This window comes from Pipistrellus hanaki, assembly GCF_964339955.1.
Source record: "Pipistrellus hanaki genome assembly, chromosome: 4".
Classification (NCBI taxonomy): domain Eukaryota; kingdom Metazoa; phylum Chordata; class Mammalia; order Chiroptera; family Vespertilionidae; genus Pipistrellus; species Pipistrellus hanaki.
Window position 1 is genome coordinate 47,521,051 of NC_140506.1, and position 19,176 is coordinate 47,540,226.

Here is a 19,176-nt window from a genome sequence, read left to right on the forward strand (position 1 = left end):
ACAAAAGTTACCTTCTCATATTCAAAATGATCTCTGCCTTTGGGACTTACCTACTTTTTTGTGTGTTATATCATTAATTTCTGCTCATATATATATTTTTTATTTTACTGTCTCTTGTACTCGAGTGTTTGGATTTTTTTCATTTTACTCTTTTTTGTTATGATTGTTAATCCTCACCTGAGGGTATTTTCCCATTGATTTTGTTTGTTTGTTTTAGTGATACTGGGAAAGGGATGGGGAGAGACCGAGAGAGAAACATAGATGTGAGAGAGACACACCGATGGGTTGCATCCTGCACATGCCCCTACCAGGACCTAGGATCAAGCTTATAAACTATTAATAGTTAGGTGCTACTGTTCTCAAAACAGCCTGGTACTGGCACAAGAACAGACAAATAGATCAATGGAATAGAATTGAGAACCCAGATATCAACCCAAATCACTATGCTCAATTAATATTTGACAAAGGAGGCACGAATATACAATGGAGTCAAGACAGTCTCTTCAATAAATGGTGTTGGGAAAATTGGACAGACACATGCAAAAGAATGAAACTAGATCACCAACTTACACCATTCACAAGGATAAACTCAAAATGGATACAGGACTTAAACATCAGACAGGAAACCATAAAAATACTAGAAGCATCCACAGGTAGCAAAATCTCAGACGTATGCCAAAATAACTTCTTCACTGATACTGCCCCTAGGGCAATGGAAGCTAAAGAGAAAATAAACAAATGGGACTACTTCAAAATAAAAAGCTTTTGTACAGCAAAAGAAACCATCAATAAAACAACAAGAAAGCCCACGGTGTGGGAGATCATATTTGCAAATATTACCACTGATAAAGGTTTAATCTCCAACATTTACAGACAGCTTATACAACTAAATAAAAGGAAGATGAATGATCCAATTAAAAAATGGGCAATGGACCTAAACAGAATATTTTCAAAAGAAGACAGAAGGAAGGCCAAAAGGCACATGAAAACATGCTCAAAGTCACTAATTATCCGAGAGGTGCAAATCAAAACAACAATGCGGTACCATCTCACACCTGTCAGAATGGCCAACATCAACAAATCAACAAACGACAAGTGTTGGCGAGGTTGCGGAGAAAAAGGAACCCTCGTGCACTGCTGGTGGGAATGCAGACTGGTGCAACCACTGTGGAGAACAGTGTGGAGTTTCCTCAAAAAACTGAAAATGGAACTCCCATTTGACCCAGTAATCCCACTTCTAGGAATATATCCCAAGAAACTAGAAACACCAATCAGAAAGGATATATGCACCCCTATGTTCATAGCAGCACAATCTACAATAGCCAGAATTTGGAAACAGCCTAGGTGCCCGTCAGCAGATGATTGGATCCAAAAACTATGGTACATCTACACAATGGAATACTATGCTGCCATAAAGAAGAAGGAATTCTCATCATTTGCAGCAACCTGGATGGAATTGGAGAGCATCATGCTGAGTGAAATAAGCCAATCAACGAAAGAGAAACACCACATGACCTCACACATCGGTGGATGATAAAGATCTTTATAAACTGATGAACCAGGAGACAGATATAGAGAAAGTAAAGCAACAGGCAGACTGTCAAATTACAGTGGGGAGGGTAGGGATATCAGGGGGAGATAATAGATCAACCGAAGGACTTGTATAAATGCATATAAGTACAACCAATGGACATAAAACTATGGGGAGGGAGGGGATGTGTGGGAGGGAGGGAGGGGGGCAATAAAAAAAAAATCAAGAAAATATGTAAAAAATAAATAAATAATAATAATAAAAAAAATAGGTGCCCTTGGATAAAATCAAACTCAGGACCCTTCAGTCCACAGACTGACACTCTATTCACTGAGCTAGGTCTCATTTTACTCTCTATTTCTAATATATACACAATGTAAATTGCCTTTGGAGTACATCGTGAGATTTTTTTAGGTTTTGATACTTTAGGCTGCTTTTATTTTCAAAACCATTCCATAGGTTTTGATACTTTAGGCTGCTTTTATTTTCTTAAAGGTATTTTTTACTTTTAATAATGAATTTCCCTTTGATCCAAGAAATATTTTGAGGAAGTGTTTTACAACTTCTAAATTAATTGGCTTTCTTGCTGTTAATGGATTTTGTTGGTTTGTCTATTCTTTGTTGTTCTTTTCTAATGGTGAATTTTGGTTAAAGATTGAGTACTACATGATTTCTGATTTCCGAAATTAACTGAACATTTTATTTTTAACCCCTTAAAATATTAGGGGCCAAAATGTGTTTTCTCTGTTGTTTTATAGTGTTTTCTATCAAGTTTGATAACTGTTTTAACTAACTCTTCTGAATCTACTTTGTGGGTTTGTTTATTTATATATTTATTTTAGCAATAGTTTCTGCTTTATATATAGTGATGTTTTGTTATTATTCATGACTGATAAATTATCATAATTGACAGCTAGGTAATATTTTTTTCAGGAACAGTAATATAGTAGATAAGGTGGAGAGCTCTTGTGTCAAATGCCATAAATTCTATTTTATGTTAAGAGTAAGGGAAATCATTTGTATTCTAATAATTTCTCTTATCCATTTCTGCTTCTCTACTTTTTTAAATTCCAATATTTCACCTCCTTTTTTCATCCTCTGTGTTTTTTACCCATCTATTTATATTTTCAAGTTTTGTGTATACTTAGAACATTCTGGATAGTGTCTTTTCATCCAACTTTTAGTTCACTATTCTTTTTAGCTGTGTCTAATATGTTGGTAAACATGACAGTTATACTTTAAATATTTTTTCCAGCTTTAGACTTTTTTTATTTTCAAATTACTGTGACATGTTTTTATGGTTTCTAGTTCCCTACAAAATTTTCAAGGTTTTCTTTGAACATGGCAATAATAATTACTTTATAGTCTCTGTCTGATTATTCCATATTTTTAGTCTTTGTGTACCTCCTTTTTTTGTTTCTGTTATTTGCTTCTCTTACATATTTTATATTCCCTTGCAAACTAATTATTGTTTACTCTGTGTTATAAATTGCATTTCAGAAATTGTAACAATAATTTTGTGGCAAAGGCAGAATATCTTCCTTCAAATAAAATTTCTGTTCGTTTCTTCCAGATGCTTGTTTGTACTACCATTTCATGAATACCCTAACCCAATGTCTAAGTTAGAGAGTTCCTGTAAAGTCCAAGTGAAGTACAGGGTTACAAATATATGTATTTGCTTTTGATTCACTTACTCTGAGGGTGAAACTCTTCAGGGTTTGGAGTATTAGTTGTAAGGTCTTGAGCTAGGACTTTTATACTCCATTTTCCTTAAGCTCCAAAAGCCACGCTTCTGGAACTCAGTTCTCTTCCTCGAGTTAGCAAAATACTCTTAGGACTACTTTTGAGTACTTCACTTGATTTTTACCTTCCCCCTGATATTGGCTTAGCAATTTCTCATAACTTTTCAGAAGATGTTTTACCTATTTTAGTCAATATTTTTAGGTTTCTTTTATAATAGTGTTTAAATTATCGAGTACAATTCATTCTTGTACTTAATTGTATCTTTTTGGCAGTTTCCAATTTTGTTTTATTAGAAACAAAAGCCCTTGCTGGTTTTAAAAATTCTATTTAGAGGGCTGTCTGTGGCATGCATAAAAGAATAAAATTATTTTGAGGGTCATATTTTTAAATTGGCATTAAAAAAGGAAAATTATTTCTCTGTGTAGCTAACTTTGTGATCAAGTAATCCTAGTATATAACACTAACCAGGTAAGTAGCCATTTTCTTGTACATGTATCTGATTTTAAAAGGAATGTGATTATGTAAATGTGTATATATTTAAAATAGTTAACAAAAATAGAACTATATACACTTCATTGCCAATTGAGGACAGTACTTCTAAACTAAAACTCAAAACATGTTTATTAATTTCCATTTGCCTTTGTGTGTTCTTTGATAGAAAATATGTCCTCATTTTTAAGGTTTCTTTTTTATCCATTTGATTATGTAAATGAAATGGCTCACTTATGAATAAAAACAGTAAGAAAACTGTTTTTATAATTTTACTAAATCACCAAAGGACCATCATGTATAAGAATGTACCTGGGTTCCAGGTTCGTTTCCAGGTCCTGGTCGGGGCACATGCAGGCTCAGTGTATCTCTCTCGCATTGATATTTCTCTCTCTCTCTCTCTCTCTCTCTCTCCCTCCCTCCCTCCCTCCCTCCCTCCCTCCCTCTTTCTCTCTCCCTCCCTCCCTCCTTCCCTCTCTCCCCCCCCCCCCTACACACACACACTTCCTTCCTCCTTTCCACTTTCTAAAAAATACCAACGGAAATAATATTCTCAGGTGAGGATTTAAAAAAAAAAAGTAATTTACTCAGGAAATACTGATGTCAATAGTAACAGATTTATAGATTTTTAACTTGAAAATTTTTGTTCAAATTTATAAGTCAACATATTTGTGAAGTAATTGCAATAAATTATAGCATCGGTTGTAATGTGCGTACTGGTTTTAAACTTTGCAAGTTAATATTTTATTTTTCATTTTAATTGCTTAATTTATATAAACTGTGTTTGTATTATGTTACTTTATCTGTTAGAATTCATTCTTGTACTTAATTGTATCTTTTTGGCAGTTTCCAATTTCAAGAATTCTATGCATGTTCACAGACATCATTTTCAGTGCTGTAAAGCATTTGTTGTTTTTGTGGGTTTTTTTTGCTGAGTTGAAGCATTCAATCTTAAGTCATTAGCTAAACAGAAGTCCTCAGTTGATGCTAATGTTATTTTGTCATAATGTCAGTCAGCAAGTATTGCTGAGTGACACCATGGCAGTGAATTTCATTGCCATTAATCTAAGAAAGCTTTGGGCTTTCCTTGGCAAAGAGCAGAGGTGGATTGTGTCAGGTTATTGAGAAGATACCAATTTTACTTTCTTTTTTTTTTTTTTAATATATTTTTATTGATTTGTACAGAGAGGAAGGAAGAGAGAGATAGAGAATTAGAAACATCGATGAGAGAGAGTCATCGATCAGCTGCCTCTTGCACACACCCCCACCAGGGATATTCCCGCAACTAAGGTACATGCCCTTGACCAGAATCGAACCCAGGACCTTTCAGTCCCCAAGCCGACGCTCTTATCCATTGAGCCAAACCGGTTTCGGCCCAATTTTACTTTCTTTGTGTTGTCCTTAAGTGCCATTTCATGATATCTCTTCAATTATAGGTAGAAATGGAACCTAGTTTACATTTTTTTTTTCTTAGTTTACATTTAAAGATAAGGAACTTGAGGGTAAAGAGTTTAAGTAACTTATTCAAGATATCACAGCCTGTTAGGATAAAACTTTAATAGAGCTCAAGTCTCTACTGTAGCATTTTTTTCTGCTTTCATTCAAATGGAAGTGTTTAAAACGAGAAAAGGCACAGTGTGTGCATTATGCTTACATCTTCCTGACAGAGATACTAGAGGAGCAGTTTGTCATCTATTGCAGTGTGATATTGTAGACAGCCCTACCTGGGAGTCAGATGTCCAAGATTCTAGTTTGTTCTACATTATATGATAGTCAATTTTTGGAAGACCAAGTTTCTAAACTGGAGATTACTGTACTGGTTGATTATAGAAAACGGAATTGACAGAATGTCTGGTAATAAGCTTTAACATTCTAGGAGTTCTAAGGTAAATAAGTCATTTGTTCAAATGATTCTATCTTTTCATTTTCTAAATTAATTCTTAGGGTATTCATGTTCTTTTCTTTCAGGTTTAGCGGTCATTTTAATATTTCATGATACTTTAATATTTTGGTGGTTTATTTGCTTTTTTTTTTTTTTTTCCCCCACTAATCCATTTCTAGAGCATATATATCCACTATGCTAGAAATAATAGCATTGTTTATATCCTGTTAAAGTTACAGTGAATACAATCCATAGCACAGTGTCTTGGCCTTGTGTTTATATTGAATGCCACAGTTAAGAGTATATTATAAAAGTATCCAAAGCCTGGATTTGAAAGTGTCTTTTTATATAAAATTTTCTATTATAGGTATGAGCTATATGTTATGTATGTTTAGCTAATGGTACCCAGATAAGAATAACTTTGGCAAGATCTTTGTTAATCATGGTAAAGTACCTACAGTTATTTCTTGAAAGTACTGCAAGGCCTACCTGTTTCTACCTGTGTAATAATGATAATATCGGAAATTTGAATATTAAGCAATATTGATATTTCCTTGTGTTGGGTACATGTGTACATATATTTGTGTAAGAAAGAGGAAAAGTCCCAACTGGTTGATTTGGTTATTTTTAATTGCTGGGAGTGCTGGGTTGTGGTTTTCTTTGAGGCTTATTAGCTCTGTGGACTAACCTCCCTTTTAGCTATTTAGCATCCTGCAACTAGAGATCTGAAGTGATTCTGATTTACTGTTTGCTTAAGCTGGGGAGTATTTTGAGATATCAAAATCTACCGGTCTCTTTCTGAGAAGTGTCTTTGCTGATACTCAGATACACATTATATTAGAAGGAACAGTTCTGTGGTATGGATCTTAACTGGTCAGTTTTCTTGTTTAAATATATATTTTCACTGTCCTGTTTTATAGTCTCTTGATAACTTGAACCATGAGAAGTAAAACTTTCTCAGAGTAATCCATGTACATGTTGGCTTTACAAGGAATAAAGTTGGCTTCCTGCAAAGTTCTGGCTAAGACCTAGTGCTTAAGGAGTCACTTCTGGTCAGTTGCAATGCTTGGACCCCCCCAAAGGAGGCATTGGTAATTTTCCAGCTTACTAAGGCCAGTCCTACTGCTTGCTTCCCAAGTTAACAACTATCACTGCAATGGCTTACTATCCAGCCCTCTAGTCAAGTCAGGAGAGGAAGTGGTGCTGATACCTTCTCATGAATTCTGACCTGTAGGGATCAGGCTGCAGTCAAGATACTGTATTGTGGTCCCTGATCATGTTAGAGGAAGAGCAGTGCTCACCTAATCTCGAAACTTAAAATCCTCTTGGCCCCATTCTTCAGAGTCTGTGGCCCAAATTCTAATGTCTAGCCTGAGAGAATACAGTGTGCTTGCCCCACAGTGTGATGGGGCCGCAGGGAACCTGCACACCTACTAAGGATCCTGACTGTAGCTCTTTTCCTCAGTAAACATGGTTTGGCATGCCTGATGTATGTGCTGCTTGAGCACTGTCCTTGTTTGCACAACAAACCAGAAATAGAACTTCAGTTTTGAAATCATTTAACTAATAGCTTTTTGTGATAATGAATGATGCCCTAGTGAAATATAGGTATATATACCTGTAAGAACCTTGTCTGCTAAAGGCAAAGGAAATAAATCCAGTAGTCACTGAGGGTTCAAAGTGCTAGAGATTTCTCTGTCACTGATCCCCTATTAGGCATAGTATGATGCCAGAATTTAGCAGTTATAATCTATTTGGATACCCTAATATTTATTAAAACCTTTTCACGTGTCTTATACCCTACTGTTAATTTAGTGATTTTTTTCTGCCTAGACAAAAAACCAAAAATATAGGCATTTCAGTGACATAGTTTTAATGTCATCATGAAAAAGAGTTTATATTTTAAAATATTATTTCTGCCCTAACTGATTTGGCTCAGTGGATAGAGTGTCAGCCCGCAGACTGAAGGGTCCCAGGTTCGATTCCGGTCAAGGGCATGTACCTTGGTTGCGGGCACATCCCCAGTGTGAGGTGTGCAGGAGGCAGCTAATTGACATTCCTCTCTCATTGCTGTTAACTTTCTATTCCTCTCCCTTCCTCTCTGAAAGAAATCAAAATATCTTTTAAAAAATATTGGATGCCAGAAGAGACTGAACATAAACTGTGCACCTATGGATGAGGGGACAATGGGGGGTGGGGAAAGGGCAGAGGGTGGGGTGAGAACCTGGTGGAGGGGGGGAAAATGAGGAACTTGTAATAATATGAACAATAAAGATTGATTTAAAAAATATTTCTATACTTCATTTTTAAAAATAAATCTTTATTGTTCAGATTATTAGTTGTTCCTCTTTTTCCTCCCATAGCTCCCCTCCATCCAGTTCCCAACCCACCCCTTGCCCTTACCTCCCCCACTGTCCTCGTCCATAGGTGTAAGATTTTCGTCCAGTCTCTTTACACACCCCCACACCTTCCCTCCCTCCCTCCCCCCCCCCCCGGCCCCGCCCGAGAATTGTCAGTCCACTCCCTTTATATGCCCCTGATTCTATTGTATTTACCAGTTTATTCTGTCAGATTTTTTTATTCACTTGCTTTGCGGTGTCACTTGTTGATATGTATTTGTTGTCACTTTGTTGTTCATAATTTTTATCTTTACCTTTTTGTTCTTCATCCTCTTAAATAATACCCTTTAGCATTTCATATATTACTCCTTTAGCTTTTTCTTATCTGTGAAGCTCTTTATCTGACCTTCAATTCTAAATGATATCTTTGGTGGGTAGAGTAATCTTGGTTGTAGGTTCTTACTATTCATCACTTTGAATATTTCTTGCCACTCCCATCTGGCCTGCATAGTATCTGTTGAGAAATCAGCTGACAGTTGTATCAGTATTCCCTTGTAGGTAACTGTTTTTCTTTTGCTGCTTTTAATATTCTCTTTGTCTTTTGCTCTTGGAGTTTTAATTATGATGTGTCTTGGTGTGGTCCTCTTTGGATTCCTTTTGTTTGGGGTTCTTTGCGCTTCTTAGATTTGTATATCTATTTATTTCACCAGGTAGGGGACTTTTCTATCATTATTTCAAAATATTGTAGATTTTCAATATCTTTTTCTCTCACTTCTTCTGGCACCCTTATTATTCGAATGTTGGTACACTTAAAGTTGTCCCAGAGGTTCCTTGCACTATCTCCATATTTTTGAATTTTTTTTTCCTTTTTGCTTTTTCAGTTGGGTGTGATTTGCTTCTTCGTATTTCAAATCTTTGACTTGATTTTTGGGATCCACTAGTCTACTGTTGGGTCTCTGTATATTATTCTTTATTTCAGACAATGTATGCTTAATTTCTAATTGGTTCTTTTTCATATTCTTGAGGGTCTCACTATATTTCCCAAAGGTTATCTTTCTAGAAGATGCTTAAGTAACCTTATAACTGTTGTTTTGAACTCTATATCCGCTTTTCTTCATTTCTTTCATTTGTGACTCGTTTCTTTGTCTCCACGTTTTGGAGACTTCCCTTAGTTGATAGAATGGCCTAATGTGCTAGATGTCCTATAAGGCCCAGTTGTTCAGCCTCCCTAGTTATCTGAGGTGGACACTCTTGGTACACCCCTTTGTGGGCTGTGTGGGCTTTTTGTAGTTAAGCCTTGATTGTTGTTGGTATCACTGGGAGGAATGGACCTCCAGGCCAATTGGCTATGAGGATCAGTTGTGTCTACAATGGGAGAACTAATATGCTGGAGACACCCTTATGGGGCAGGACTTTCTTCAGTAGGGCTTTGGTGCTCACCGAGTCTGCCCCCTGAGTGTGTCTCTTATGTATGTGAAGAGTTATAGTCTGAATCGTCTCACTCTGACCACTGGGTACACTGGCTCTTGGATCTCCGAGGAGGTGCAAAGTCAGCCACTGTCTGAAGCCACCTAGCAGGAGCTATGGAGAGATCTGCAGATTCCTCCTTTTTGTTTGGGGTTTGGAGGTGCCCAGATGAGGCCCAGCCGTGAAGCAATGCAAGCTGCTGTGGAGCCTTGGGCCTTCTTTTGGAAGCTCTGGGGCTCTCTGAGCCAGCTGCAGTTCCTTAGGTTTTAGATTGCAAAAAGCCAGTCCTTACATATGCAAAAGCCTCTGCGCACAAATTGGGTGAGGTTGTAAACTGGGTGGGGCAGGGTCTCATGGAATCACCAAGGTGCAGTAAACAGCAATGGCTGCCTGTCACCCCTGCCCTGAAGAAGTTTCTGGATCTCTGTGATGATCCCTGCAAACACCTCTGAGAGAAAGCTACCCTCACATTCTGGCCCAATGCCAGACAGTCCAGTTTCTCTCCATATGAGTCTGGGTCCCCAGAGTCTCACCCAAAATTGGAGTTCAGAGCATTCGGGAGCTTGTATCTCCCTCCTGATTGAAAACGACAACAGCATACACAGGTGCCAGCCCTTTCGCACGCGCCTCCATACCTCCACACTTCCATACCTCTGCACCTCCTACCGGACTCAGTGTTCTTTTCTACTTGTTTTTAGTTGTAGAATTTTCACTCAGCCAGCCTTCCCATTATTCTGGATAATATTCGTTTTGTCTTTTAGTTGTAGTTTTGATATGGTTGTGCGCAGCAGCAAATTCAGGTGTTTACCTATGCCGCCATCTTGGTTGTCTCTCCTCTATACTTCATTTTTACTGTTTATGTATTAGAAAGACTTTTTAAAAATAAATTATTGATTTCAGAGAGAGAGAGGGAGAGAGAGAGGAAAACATCAATGATTAGAGAGTCATTGATCAGCTGCCTCCTGCACACCCCACCACACTGGGGACTGAGCCTGCAACTCATGCATGTGTCTTGACTGGGAATCAAACTATGACCTCCTGGTTCATGGGTTGATACTCAACCACTGAGCCACACCTGTGGGATGTATTAGAAAGATTTTTAAATGGTAGGATAAAGCACTCTTAATATAAATAAGGTTTGTATGTCTTGCTATAGGAATTTAATGATTTATATTGTAGAACTGATAATATAAACAACACTCATATTTTTAAAACTATATCATCTATACATCTCTAAGGTAATGATATTTCATAAAATTTAATAAATATTGATCTTTATATATCTTATTTTAATAATAGATTTCTTGTCTTAATGTTAGGTCTTCAAACATGAACTAGCCTACTTATTGACTGGAATTCTTGGAGCAGCAATAGACTATTGGATCTTCCTTGGACTTAAAATGGGTAGAAATGTGATACGCCACATGTCAGATGACTTAGGAAGTTATGTTTCCCTTTTGTGTGATGGTAAGTTTTTCTATGTTTTGTTTTTCTTAGATCCATTGTGGAAATTAGTTTTGGGTTTCCCTTTGGCAGTCTGCAATCTTCAGCATATCTTCATGTGAAGCTTTCCTTAAAATATTTATACACAAATATACACATATACATGCACATATACATTGACAAAGAGGAAGGTAACAATTACCCATAATGAACGCTCCCACACAAATAACTGCTGTTGAGTTTTTAATATGTATCTTTCTGTATTTCCAAGCATTTTTACTAGTGCCTTGTTGAGCTCATACTATATATGTAATTTTATTATTCTCCAAATGTTTCAGGAGCTTTCCCCAACACACATCATTTATCAGTTTATTCTCTTCATTAGAGAGAAATATTGCTTGTTTATGTATGGTGCTTTTGAATCTCACATAGTAGGAACTCTTCAATACCTTTAAACTTCTGATTCTTCAAGTTCAGGAGAAAACATGTACATCTCTAACCTTACCTATTCAATATGTACAGTTCCTAGGTCTCTTCTTGAATGAATACTTAACAGTATTAAAAGATGAAATAAATTGAATTGGAATAGTTACATTTTAAAGTAACTTGTATTAACTTTAGTTATATCACTAATTAAAACATTTTTCTTTATATCTATTGCCGTATAAGTTTTCTTATCCTATATAATAAAACCTTAATATGCAAATCGACCAAACAGTGGAATGACTGTCCAGAAGCCCTTCCAGACAAAGAAGCTGGGGCCTTGAGGGCAGCCTGCAGCTGCAAGGGCCGAGCCCCTTGCACAAATTTCACACACCGGGCCTCTAGTTATAACATAAAAAGTTGCTAGTATTTGTTGCCCCACTGAGTATGGTAATCTAACAATGAGCATGGATGAAGTAAAAAGAAATAATAAATGTGTATATATATTTCTTAATCTTTCTTTTTCTTCCCATTATCTACTTTAAGGGTTTCTCTCACATAAGGGGCGGGGGGGAATATTATTTTAGCAGTGTGATGACAAAATTCACTTTTAGTGCTCACCTTATAAAAGATTTCTCCCTAACTTTTTTGGGTTTCCAGAATAAGGATGCTTCCATATAAAGCCTTATGTATATTCCTAAACTACAAAGCCAGTTTAGGGAGCTATGAATCCTGTCTGTCTTTCTATCTTTATTTTTTGTAATCCTAAATTCCTATTGAACATATTTTAAACCAAGTGAGGTTTTTCTGGCCCTCAAATATAAAATATGATTTTTATATACTTAATAATATTTTAGACTGCCAAGTAAAATACTTTGTTTTATTATGTGTGTTTTAATGTGTGTTGGTTTTATATATATTTAAAAAAAAAAAGTTCTTGGATATGTTGTCAATCAATTTAATACTTGGTAAAGAGAATCTAGAATAAGAATCCAGGTTATAACTGGGCTCAGGATTTATTAGATAATGCCCTCTGCAAAGTCAAGTCTCTTTTTACATTACTGAGGTTAAAAGATTTTTATCTAAAGCATTTTATCTCCTTTTTTCTTTCTTTTTTATTGAGATGAGGGGTGAGTACTGTTCCTTTTGTGGAGTAACTGTCCTTTGTTGCATGACTTTTTAACATTTCGTAGTTCAAATTCAACCTTCTTTCAGAACCCTTTCTTATTTCTTTCCTACCATTCCTACTAGTAGTTTTTCCTTCTCTTTTTTCCTTTCCATTTTAGATAAAGCAGAATTCTGGCATCATTTGCTAGCACAATACCTAAACATTAGGTTAAAGGGATTTCCTGTTTTAATTCTATAATGGAAAACTATTTGATTTTGGCAACTCAGGACAGGATTATCAGTGGCTTTAGAGACCATCAATATAGTTATATGTGTTATTTCCAGTATCTAGGGAAATATAGTTTTAGCCAAAAGCTAAATAATGAACCCTTATATTAATAGGGTTCTACTATTAATGGGTTACATTAACTTTAGTGCTTTCTTTATTCATATTCTGAATTTCTCTTTACTTTAAAGGAAAATGATGTTATCCACTGTTATTCCCAATTTTCACATGACAAATTTAAACACAAGTTTGAGCCTGTAACTGACTTAAGCTAAAATTAGACTTTAACAATGCCATTGCTAACATGAAAATTAAAGTGTTTATTATAGAGCTGATAGAATAATACACTTGTCCCAAAAAGTGAACAAGATGTTCTAATAATGTCCTTTTTGTCAATATTTTGATGAACCACTTCTTTTTCTCTGAGAATATTACCTCTTTTAAAAATTATTCTTTTGTATTATTCTTCAGTTCAGTTACTATTTTTTGCTTTTCCTATGTCATTTGTAAAGATGTTATAATTTGGCTGCTCTATAACTTCTAGTTGAAGATATTGGTCCATCTTTCTCATTTATGGCATACTGGATGTTTTAGGTTTTCCTAGTCCAAAAGTAAAGAAATTTATATTATGAAGTTATTGAGATTCAGATCTATTTAATTAATTTTAGTTTAATAAAATTGTTGTTAATTGTTTTATGGAAAATTAAAGCCAAAGATATTTTAGTAGATAAGTGTCCATCAATCCCACAAAGAGGCCATTATTTTTATTTTTAAACACTCTGAACAGTTTCTTTCTGTTCTTTCTATATATTATGATCTAGTGATCAGAATTTTCTTTTTTTTTTTTTTTTTTTTTTTTATGGCTACTTGAAAATTCTGATGTATTGGCTTAAACTAAGGATTGGCAAGCTGTGTTTTGTAAAGTATCAGGTAGTAAATAGTTTTGGCTTTACAGATTCTCCAGCAGAGATGGGGAATCTTTTTTGGGCCCAGGGCCATTTGGATATTTATAACATCATTCTTGGACCATACAAAATTATAAACTTAAAAATTATTTGCTATATTTGGTTAAACACTTAATTAACTCATCTGTAATGCTTTGGCAGGGCCAGACCAAATGATTTGTAACCTGTGGGCTGGATGTTCCCCACATCTTTTGATAACTTTAATAAAGCTTTCTTTGCCTTTGTTAGGCTACATCATCATCATCTTTTGCTGATAAGTTGTTTTTCCAAAACTTCTTCTCTTTAAATCTCTATTCTAATCCTTCTTTATACTTCAAACCTCTTCTGCAAATTAAATTTTTATGACTACCTATTGTCTCAGTCAAAATGTTTCTATTTCTTTAACTTATTTAATATATTTTTATTGGCCCTCTAGCAGTCATTGATCTAAACACTTCAAATGCACTGGAAGAATGAAACAAAACATAGTCCTTGCTTTTCAAGCTGCTGACCCTTTCCTGGAACTTAGAGCAAGTGTTTGTGAACAAGTGTGCTCAGCTCTTTAAGAGGAAGCCTGTGTCCTCCATCTCACCCAGATGGAGTGCTGTTGATTTTCACAGCCACATGTTTTGGATATTCTTCCTCCAGGCCCTGGTGCTCCAGCCTGGGGAGTCTCATGTGGGGATGCTATCCCTCATTTCACTGCCACAGCAAACCCAATTCTTAACTGCTACACATGGGTGTAGACATTGGATCTCCCTTACCATTGTCTGTCTGTCTCCATGTGACAACTTCTATCTTTCCTTAGCTATACGTCTTCTGTTCAGCTAGTCTTCAGGTGATTTTCAGGATCTATAATTTAGCTGTACTTTTGACATGATGGTGGAAGAACGCAAGTACAAGGTTTACCTATTCCACCGTCTTGGCTGGAACATCAAAACTATCTGTCCATTCTAATTTTTAAAATGTATTTTAACCTATTATGTTTATTTTGCTAATTTTATTGACTTTTTTCCCCTAGTGTTTGTAGTTTAATCTGCCTTGTTGTGTAATAGCACAACCTTTTTTTTTCTTTATTGATTAAGGTATTACATATGTGTCTTTATACCCCCATTGTCCTCCCCCAACCCACCTCCCTCCCCACTCATGCCCTCACCCCCTTGGTTTCTGTGTCCATTGGTTAGGCTTATATGCATGCATACAAGTCCTTTGATTGATCTCTCCTCCTTACTCCTACTCTCCCCTACCTTCCTTCCCTCTGAGGTTTGGCGGTCTGATCGATGCTTCTCTCTCTCTGGGTCTGTTTTTGTTCATCGGTTTATGTTGTTTATTATATTCCACAACTTTTTTATTTTGTTTGTTTTTGCTTAATTTTAGCTCTTTGGTGTCCTATTGATTGGTCTTTCTAATTCTTATCATTCCACTGTATTATCTATTCTCTTATACAGAATATTAGTAGAGAACTCATCATATTAAATAAATTTCATGGGAAATAGTCACTCTAGTTCTTTATCACTTTGAGTCATGTGTATTTTTATGCATTTCCATGTTATTGGAGAATTTTGAAAAGAAGGGACTTGAGATTCTTGGTGTTTTTGTTTTGACATTTAAATTTTATACTTTTCCTCCCACTTACCATAGTAGGGTGGGTACAAACTTCTATGAAATCCTTATACATTCTCTTCTGTTTTATATATATATATATATATATATATATATATATATATATATATATATATATATTCCTCCCCCCCCCCCCCCCCCGTTTTCCTCTTTCTCTGCAGTGGCAGGATTCATGGGTTTTGTTAGGGGGAGGGGTATAATTTATTTCTTCCTATAAGCTCAAGATTGATCACTGCAAATTAAATATGCTTGTACCCATGTGAAAAAGTACTAATTTTCCAAAGGTGCAACCCTGTTGTGGGAAGAGATCTTGAACATTAATTGGAAAGTATAATAATAAATCCCATGTCTATCTATTCATATATCAGTCTGTTTAGATGTACATATCTAATTTCAAGACTTTTATTTAAAATAATAAAAAGTAATGATTGTTTCAAATGTGAGAACATATCATAAAACAATTTCTCATCTAAGACAAGGAATAGGAATATTATCTATTTTTCATGGTTTAAAATTGTGTGGGTGAATTTCACTGGTGTAGAAATCATTTGCATGAATAAAATCTATGAAGGAGATAGTCTATAGAAATAAATTTTATTGGGTGTAGCAATAACTGTATTTACTTCTCTTGTTTTCTACAGACTTTTCTTCACAGGAATTAGAAATTTTCATTTGTTCCTTTTCCTCCTCTTGGCTTCAAATGTTTGTTGCAGAGGCAGTTTTTAAAAAGTTGTGTTTACAGAGTTCCATCAGTATTTCTTCTGAGCCACTCTCCCTTCAGAAAATGGTAAGCACCACTTTTAATTTCCAAGAAGTGAGTCTGTAAATTCAATATTAAAATATTCTTAGTTGTTTCTAATAATTATAGCATATTAATCATAAATCTTTTCAATCTATATATGAGTGTCTATTTTTCTACCTCAGTAATTCAGTAATTAGTAAATAGAAAGTTTAATTACTTGAGAGTAATTAAGGATTGATAGCAAAAATAAAAATTAAAAAAAATACAAGAATCTTGGTGTCCTAATCATTTGTCATAACATATAAGATGATTAATTTGGAAAGACCTACTGTCACTTGTGACAACATGGATAGACCTTAAGAATATTATGCTAAGCGAAATAAGTCAGCCAGAAAAAGCTAAGAACCATATGATTTCACTCATAGGTGGAATATAAAACTGAAACTCATAGACACAGACAACAGTATGGGGATTGTGAGAGGGTAGTAAAGAGTGAGGGGGTAGTAAAAAGTAAAGGGGACCATATATATATAGTGACGTAAATTGATTACACTTTAGGTGGTGGGGACACTATGGAATATATAGATCATGTCATATATTTCAAGTGTATGAAATATATGATATTTATGAAATATATAGATCATATCATATATTTCAAGTGTATGAAATATATGATATCTATGGAATATATAGATCATATCATATATTTCAAGTGTACACAAATGTACACTTGAAACCTATATAATTTTATTAACTAATATCACCCTAATAAATTTAATAAAAAAAGGAAAACCTAGACTTGAAAAATATTCTATGTAGTATTTAATGATATTTAAAATTACAAATGATTTCTAAGGTTCCGGTCTATTCTATATATACACACATTAGCTACATTTGATCCAAGTTTTTCCAGGTTTATCTTGGCTTTTTTCTTTTAGACATTGATTTTAGAAAGAGAGGGAGGCGTAGGGAGAGAGAAAGAAACATCAGTGAAATATCAGTAGGCTACCTCCTGCACACCCCTTACTGGGGTTTGAGCCCACAACTCAGGCATGTGCCCTAGCTGGGAATCAAATCTGAGATGTCTCAGTGCACACAGGACAACGACCAACTGAGCCACAGCGAAAGACTCATTATTATCTAGTATCTCCAGCAGTTTTTTCAACAAATGAGAAACATTGTTTTTAATTGGTCAGATTGGGCAAATCTGTTTTGCAACAATCCTTGTCTTGAACAACTTTTGCACTCTTTATTCTGTTTATTCCACACTTGTTTTCTATTGAAGGAAGGCATTATTAAATGGAAGTGACAAAATACCAGTTGTACATAAACCATAAATATTTAAAATATGCAAATGAATTATAACAAGTTGGGAATAAGACTAATCGAAAGAACTTTTCTAAATAAGCATCACAATTGAATTTAAAAAATTAATTATTTTTAAGAAGGCATTTTTTTATGTAGGTCATATGTGGAACTCGTAGTTTTTTTAATATTTTAGCATGTTCAAATGAGATTGGGTGATAACTATAGTGATGAAGACAAGAAAATATAAATAATTATATGGTAAAATGAAATCAAGTAATTTTTACTGCTTCCCATGTCTTTGTGGTAGAGAAACTAATATATTATTCTTTTTCAACAGTTATATTCATATTTGCCAGCTGTGGGGAAAACTGATGTGCCTGGTATTGGAAAGGTGCAGATGAAGAAAAAAGAACAGAGGCCTTGTCTTGAATCTCAGAGGGCCTTACTAATGTTGAATGGTGCTAAACGAAAACAAGTTGAAAAACAAGTTGAAGGGCTACCAGAGTTACGGTGTGTCATGTTTATATACTTTGTTTTAGAGACCGCTCTTTTCTGAAACATTTTTTTGAATCTTATGATTGATTTTCTGTGATATCTTGTGAATTATATTGATTAGCAGAAACTCAGTTTTATACCTATAAATGCACATGATCCAGAGTTTCCCTTTCTTTAATTCAGGGCACATGCTTTCTTTCTATAAGATTAAGTCCTTTCCAAAAGAAATAAAACTGTTCATCACATTATTGCTTCACACAACTTTTGTTCTATGATTTAAATTACTACTCACATATAATAAAGGTGGATTTCAGAATATATGGTCATGTGAGATACTTTGAATTGGTATAATAGCTACCTCCCAAATGAGAAACTTTTCTCTACAAGTATGTTATATTAAACTCAAAAAAACAGAAATGTTTTTAGGAAGAAGAGAATAGGATCAAATATTAAACTAGGAATGGGAAGCAGAGGCCTGCATTTTATTTTATTTTATTTTATTTATTTATTTATTTTTTTAATATACCTTATTGATTTTTTACAGAGAGGAAGGAGAGGGAGAGAGAGTTAGAAATGTCGATGAGAGAGAAACATCGACCAGCTGCCTCGTGCACACCCCCTACCGGGGATGTTCCCGCAACCAATGTACATGCCCTTCACCGGAATTGAACCTGGGACCTTTCAGTCCGCATATCAACGCTCTACCACTGAGCCAAACCGGTTTCGGCGAGAGGCCTGCATTTTAATTTTTGCATTTTGTTTTATTCTTTCTGCCATATATCATTTATTTTGTCTCTTTCTTTACATGGTTTTTCATATTCATAAACTGGGCAGTTGGGGTACAAAGTTAATAAAATAAAAATTAATATACTACAATTTGTTTCTGTACAGTTGAAATAAATGTAAAAATAGAAAGCTGTAAAGATTTGAATGAATAAAAGGGTCTAAATTAAAAGAGGGCCAGATTTTTTACTCACCATCTAATGTATACTGCCATGCCTTGGTGAAAAAAGAAAGCTTTTACATTTCTTACTTTCTTTTCAGAGAACTGAACCTTGCTAAATGTTCCTCATCATTAAAAAGGTGGAAAAAGAAGTCAGAAGGAGAATTGTCCTGTTCTAAGGAGAATTGCCCCTCTTTAGTAAAAAAGATGAATATCCACAAGACTAATCTAAAAGGTATTTCAAATGTCTCAATTAATCTATGATAGGAACTTTTCATGGTTGCAATCATTATTTGCAAGTTTTACACACTGGCCCTGACAAGTACCAGAACTTAACTGTTAGAGTAGGTCCAGGAAACATTTTTCTGAAAAGCATTATTTTTTTGAAATGTCATTTATTTGAAGAAAGTA

General features: G+C 35.0%; 1 protein-coding gene and 1 long non-coding RNA gene across 6 annotated transcripts in view; both read left to right on the forward strand.

The window, feature by feature from the left end:
• LOC311622019 overlaps positions 1 to 19,176 on the forward strand; it is a 1,104,806-nt gene that overhangs the window by 547,234 nt on the left and 538,396 nt on the right. The window lies entirely within an intron of this gene.
• Positions 1 to 19,176, forward strand: part of SLF1 (SMC5-SMC6 complex localization factor 1) — a 62,399-nt gene that overhangs the window by 36,571 nt on the left and 6,652 nt on the right. For all 5 annotated transcript variants that reach the window (XM_084882638.1, XM_084882636.1, XM_084882639.1 and 2 more), the window contains 4 exons: positions 10,771 to 10,918; positions 15,919 to 16,064; positions 17,665 to 17,837; positions 18,867 to 19,000. In XM_084882638.1, coding sequence (XP_084738764.1) covers positions 10,771 to 10,918; positions 15,919 to 16,064; positions 17,665 to 17,837; positions 18,867 to 19,000 — 601 coding nt within the window. The remainder of the gene's footprint in view (positions 1 to 10,770; positions 10,919 to 15,918; positions 16,065 to 17,664; positions 17,838 to 18,866; positions 19,001 to 19,176) is intronic.